Below are 6,133 nucleotides of genomic sequence, written 5' to 3'. Positions count from 1 at the left end.
ACACACACACACACACACACACACACACACTCTGGCCTGCAGAGCCCAGTGAAAACAAAGCCAGCTCTGCCAGTGTAAACACGGCCCATTGTTATGGGCACTCTTTCCCGCCTCGTATCTTCGCTCCCCATGGCGGTCCTGAGCTCTGAGAGGTAAAGTGCTGGCCCGGGTCCCTCATTTGCCGTGCGTTTATGTGACCATGTCATTATAATGCAGGCTGTAGAGTGATTTGTGTCCTCAGTTTCTCTCCCTTGCACTCTTCTTTCTCTCTTTTACTGGTTCAGTTTTTACTGCTTGGCTCCTTAAATGTGGTTTGCGGCCGTTTGCTTCGAGAAGTTTTAGGTTTTTGACAATTATTTTTAGACAAGCAGCAGTCAATTTACTATATTGTACCAGCCTCTGCCAACAAAGTAAGCCCATAGAAAAACATGGGAAATTGCTGTTTGGAAGCATAGAAATTCTGATGTCACACAAGTGTGTTAGACTATGTGTCCATGCACATGTGTGTTTTATGTACGCACGTGTATCACGTGTGGCTTTGAGTGTGCATGCGCGGAGGGATCTCAATTATAAACCCCTTATGGGGTAAAATGTGAGAGTCACTGAGTTCCAAATTGCTTTATTAGGGGTCCAAGGGCGAGGTGTCTGGGAACAGATTCACAGGTTCACAGATCCAGCGGAGCTGTGGAACCCTATTGCTTTCCTAAGGTTTCTTATTATTCTTCTCCACTTAAAACTGATACTACAGCCTAAACTGTACATGGTGGGTTGCCATTTTCAGGACTGGTTCAGATCCCTGCAGGGACCTTGGACAAAGAAATTCAGCCACTTCAACCACTAGGTGGCGCTATAGCAGAACAAAACACCTTTGGCCTTGTAACTTCCAAACTGTACATTGCAGAATAAAAATACACACATCCACACGTTCCCTGAATTGAGCTGAATCTTGTGACATAGGGCCCCCGCCCACTTATGCCTAGACTTTTATTTGTGAAAAATTGTGATTCATCCTAAACCTACTTTTTTGAACGCCACCTAGACCTTGCAATCGATCTGCACAAAACTTGGTATCTAGCATCTCCAGACGGACCTGACATAAAGAACCAAATGAATTTTATTGAATAAAAATTGCGCAAATTACGTTCAAACAAATTTGCGTAGCTAGCTACAAAAACACAAACTTTGTTATATCTCGGCAAAAAATAAAACTTTAGGATTTTCTTTGGCATTATTAAAATGGGCCACTAGGGGCGCTACAAGTACAAACAGTTTTTATCTCATTAACCGTTCATCTGATTTTTACGAAATTTTGAGGATGTAACATAGCGCTCCTCCTGAGGCCACATCTACAGTGGGGTATTGATTTGTCAAAGTAGATGTGGCCTATGGGACCCAGGTGTGGATTCACCACTTAAAATTTACAGCATAGATGCACAATGCTTCATGGACCTCACACACCAAAAATTACACACATGGACCAATATGTGGCGCTATAATGATGGAAAGTGTGTTTTTGCCCATAATGCCCACATACCACATTGCTCATTAGAAAACCTTACATCCACGTGTTTCTTGAATTAAGCTGAATCAGGTGATGTAGGCCATGCCGATTTCTGCTAAAAGGTTTTTTGCAATGTTGCGCAATGCCGAAAAACCTACTTTGTCTATCTCCTCCTAGGCCATGCAAGTTATTAGCATGAAACTTTGTACGTAGCATCTACCGATGGATCTGACCAAATGTTATCAAAAAAACATTTGTTACGTTAAACTATGCGCATTTCATGACCAAACTAATTTTTGTAGCTAAACACAAAACACAAACTTTAGCATATCTTGGCCAAATTAATAGGTATCTGAACAAAACTTATATTATATTGTTGTTCGATATCCCACACCACAACTCTGTACCAAATCTGGTGAAGATTGGCCATTAGGGGGCACTATAATGAATTTAAATGTATTAAGTTAGTTTGGCAAATAGCTCAATCCATTTAAATAGGAAATTCACAATTGCAATATCTCTGCCGCAGCAAATGCTATCGTCACACAACTTGATATTACTGTTTAACATGCCCATCCGAGGCTCTATACCTATATATATATATTTGGTGAAGATCGGCCTTTAGGGGATGCTATAATTGAGGTAGAAGCGTGTTGGCCTTTTACTCAATGAATGGGAAAATCACTATTGCAAATCACCACAGACTTTACAATTCGCACTTAGTGAAATTTCCTGACATTTGCCTCGCCTCTGTCATTCTTTTGGTTCTGCTTTTGCATGCTCATGTTTTGCAAGCTCGCATTCGTGGGCTCTGCGGGTCATCAGGGGCGGCCTGCGCCGGGGGGGAATTGCACCGGGGAGGCTTGGACCCCAGCCATAACTGCTTGCAGTTCTAGTTTTTATTTTTAATTTCAGTATGTACGGCAGCTGCCCTTACAAATTATGTATGGTGCATGCGAAATGCATATTATTGGGACATAGTACTTCTTCATAATATTGGGCCTTGGGAACTTAGACCCAAAAAAGCACGCTGGCTTGCATACTGCAAAAACGTGACCACATGCAGGAGAACATCCTGTTTTTTTGGCATACTGCATTTGAAATACTATGTATTGGGACATTGGGACACGTCTCTCAGCTGTGACCCTGGGCTACATGTGCAGCCAATTAGGGCCAATCAGAAGGCTGTAATCAGGGCGTGGCATGGAGATGGTGTGGCAGTGTGGCAGGGGGGGAGTTTTAAGACCCATGATTAGTGTCAGACTGATGAGGAAAGGCAGGGGGAGCTACCCGGCTAAATCCCATTTCTTCATTTCTCTGCATTTTATTTAACCTCCACATATGGGGGGACTTTGTTTATTTAGTTTGTGCCAACCAGACCTGGATAAAATGGGGTTTCAGATTCATGGTTTTTTAACCTATTTAGGCGACAGATTGATGCGGTGTGCCACATGAGATGATGCAATTAATGAAAGGTATTTTAATGTAAGAGTATACATTTCTACAGCTGGCAACTCAGCTAACACCATATGAATTATCCTGATGCAGTGCAGTGAAACCGTCTAAGCAGATTAAAACAAAGACCAGAAATCATTTACTATTTCTATTAGTCTGGCATGAACCTCCTGGCCCTTTTGCTCATGGCAAGTAGAAAAATCAAAGGCTGGACCAAGATTCAGCGGAACTCTTTGAAGACTGTGAGTTTCAGTGAACCAGCTTTGTTGATTGGCTCTCAGAGTTTCTGCTGTAAGATATGATCAAAAACCTCTCCTCACATGAGAATTGCTGCAGACAGCTCTCTCTGTTCATGGTAGCATGTATGGCAAAATAAGAGTAAGAAGTTAATCAATTACTGTTCTCATTGGCTGTAATGCAGTGAAAGAATCTTTGTGTAATTTTAGTAAGTCAATGTTTTAGGAACACATTACTCGAGAGATTAGAGAGTTACAATAGTTGCGCTATATATGTGTGTATTTATATATATATATATATATATATATATATATATATACAGCTGTAATTGTTACATGAGTGGGTGAAATGCTCAATCTCTCTCATACAGTGTAATTTAGCATTGTCACAATCGAACATGTTTTACTTTTGGGTTAAATTTATATAATCTATAAATATGTGCACTTTCCACATACATCCAACCGGAAATTTTGCTGTTAAAATTGTAACATTTTAATTCACTGTCTTTATTGGCTTAAGGACAAACTTGATAGTTAATATTTCCTGCACCTGCATTTCTCTAATTTTAAAAGATTAACCAAGCTATTAACTTCCAACTCTCTCATTTTGCTTTTCTTGGCGCAAGTCACAGCACAAATCACAACTGCGGCAAGTTAATCTCTTTATTATGAAAATATCACAGAACAGTTGACTGGAAGATGTAATGGCGTTTAGTTAGCATGATGATCAGACTGAATTGTAAGTTAACTTACAATGACTTGTACAGCTGCATCAATCTCTATAATATAGTGTCTGTCGTTATTTTTCATAATGAATGCAGCTAGGTTGCCATGTAGCCACCCCCCAGTATATCCCGTCATTCTCTACAGTCAGCTATCTAATAAAGGCAAGTACTGTATGTCATTATATCATCTGCACAGTAAACGTCCGTAGTTAAATGTTCCTGCTCAGTCTCTTTTCATCATTGCTTACAATTGGAAAAATCTTGTAACATGTCCAAGGCATAAGTAGTATCCAGTGGAGGGGAGCTACTCCGCTCCTTCCTGCACTGTGATTGACTCTTGGACCACTGCCAAAATCCGTCTCTGGAAATTTGATCAGTGTTTATTAATTCTGCCTTTAAATAAATAGTCCATTTTTATGCTAAATCACATGTCACAGTTTCACTATTAGTGCCACTAACGTCAGCAAAACCTGGCAGCTGATTATTCTTCACTGCCTATTTGTTTGTCCAGAGAAATTGAAATGCAAGAATAGCAGACGGACAAACAGCTGGACAGACGGTCATCTGTTGAGCTGTAAGTCTCTGTGATGTGACAGGGCAGACAAACACAGTGACCGGAGCGTGGCCCGGACCTCGAAACCACATGTAAGCAGGCAGGAATGTATAGCCCACTGCATTGTGGGTTTGTGTCTGTGGCGAAAGAGTGCAGACTCACTTACTCACAGGACACTGTGAGGTTGGGGGATGTGAAGGGGTGAGGAGGAGGAGGGGGCAATTGCAGCCTAACTTTCGGGAATCATGTGCAAGGTCAGGAAGTGAGTGAGTGTGAATCACTGCCATCGGGCTGTCTCATTAATCGCTCCTTACTCTTCCATTACAATAATACTCCAAGTTTTTACTTTCATTTGACGTTAAATAAAATGTGAGATTAACAAAAAATGAATACCGCCTGTAAAATATCTATGTACTCTCATTTCTTCCTTAATATTTGCAGACTTACTACTTGTACCAATATATCTACGGTGAACAAATTCAGCAGATCATATTGCCTAATCCACATTGGCCAGGCTCTGTACAGAACTTAAATAGAAATGACTGCCATACGTCTTCTTTTCAATCATCTTATTATCCTCTGTCTTTCTTTCATTACCTCACCCCCAAACTCCCCTCCTTTGCTCCACCTATCCTTCTCTTTGTAGTCCCAAAGAAGTTGCTTCAGGAGCAGGGACCCAGACCGCCGGTGTACTCCCCTCCACCCAGCGCCCATGACCCCAACATAGTGGGAGACAGTCCTCCGGAGGGAAGCTCAGTCAAAAGCCCTGGCGCTGTTCCTGGTGAGCAAAACAACATAAGCTTTCTCACTCTCACAAACATTGTCACACATTCACGGCCTCCCGTGGAGAACAGTTAACACTTAACGGTCCCAAGGCCTCCCAGGCATCAACAGAAACAGTAATTCAGGTCTCAAGGAAGGGCATATATGTATGTATATTTAAAGTTACACAGAGTTCAACTGTTTCCATATGTATCTAAGCAGAGCCATTGGTTTGGACCATTTATGATCATTGGTCTTAAAAATATACTGCTTTCCAAGAGTCAATAATGTGACCACAGTCTAAATCAGTATGTCCAACTCCCATAAAGAGAAAGAGGGAGAAGACAGAGCAAGAACAATGAAATGAAAGAGTAAAGAAAAAGGAGACGCCAGCAAGGAAGGAAACTTAAACAAAGCTTTATTCATGAAGGACGGTGGCCTTCATCCAGCACACTAATTACTCTGCTCAGCTACCGGCTCTGCACTGATTAGGAGGATAGACGGATGAATGAGGAGTTAAGAGAGGGAGCGGACAGGAGATGTGTGCTGCTGCTGCCGCATGAATAGCTTCACTTCCTTGCTGCAAACACTTCAGTTAAAGCTTAACTGGATAGATGGATGGCCGTGAAGACACATATTTTACCAAACAGCTGGATCACCATTTTCACAACATACTTCTTAAAGGAATAGTTATTAATAGTTATAATTAGTTAGTTGTAATAGTTAATAGCATTTTGGGAACTAAACGTATTCGCTATCTTGCCGAGAGTAAGATTAGACAGTTGATATGACATCATACGTTTAATCTGTACCTTCAATTCTTAAAATGTTCCCCTCTCTTTTCAATCAACTTTTGCCATTTATGCATTTATTAGACGTTTTTGTGGGTATATACTTTTTT

At 41.1% G+C, this 6,133-nt stretch overlaps 1 protein-coding gene and 1 long non-coding RNA gene across 7 annotated transcripts in view; one reads left to right on the top strand and one right to left on the bottom strand.

Moving 5' to 3' along the window:
- Positions 1 to 6,133, top strand: part of eva1aa (eva-1 homolog A, regulator of programmed cell death a) — an 80,443-nt gene that overhangs the window by 68,864 nt on the left and 5,446 nt on the right. For 3 of the 6 annotated variants that reach the window (XM_032543257.1, XM_032543260.1, XM_032543263.1), the window contains one exon: positions 5,117 to 5,251. In XM_032543257.1, coding sequence (XP_032399148.1) covers positions 5,117 to 5,251 — 135 coding nt within the window. Of the gene's footprint in view, positions 1 to 2,629; positions 2,977 to 3,012; positions 3,199 to 4,488; positions 4,563 to 5,116; positions 5,252 to 6,133 lie in introns of those variants that run through there. The other 3 variants (XM_032543258.1, XM_032543262.1, XM_032543261.1) reach the window with 3 other exon arrangements.
- LOC116706425 (uncharacterized) overlaps positions 3,503 to 6,133 on the bottom strand; it is a 6,590-nt gene continuing 3,959 nt past the window's right edge. The window contains exon 3 of the long non-coding RNA XR_004336233.1: positions 3,503 to 3,515. This is a non-coding gene — a long non-coding RNA (uncharacterized LOC116706425). The remainder of the gene's footprint in view (positions 3,516 to 6,133) is intronic.

The sequence above is a fragment of the Etheostoma spectabile genome, chromosome 18, assembly GCF_008692095.1.
Source record: "Etheostoma spectabile isolate EspeVRDwgs_2016 chromosome 18, UIUC_Espe_1.0, whole genome shotgun sequence".
NCBI classification, from domain to species: Eukaryota; Metazoa; Chordata; class Actinopteri; order Perciformes; family Percidae; genus Etheostoma; species Etheostoma spectabile.
The sequence above is the reverse complement of the archived record's forward strand: the minus strand, read 5'-3'. Positions and strand labels throughout refer to the sequence as shown.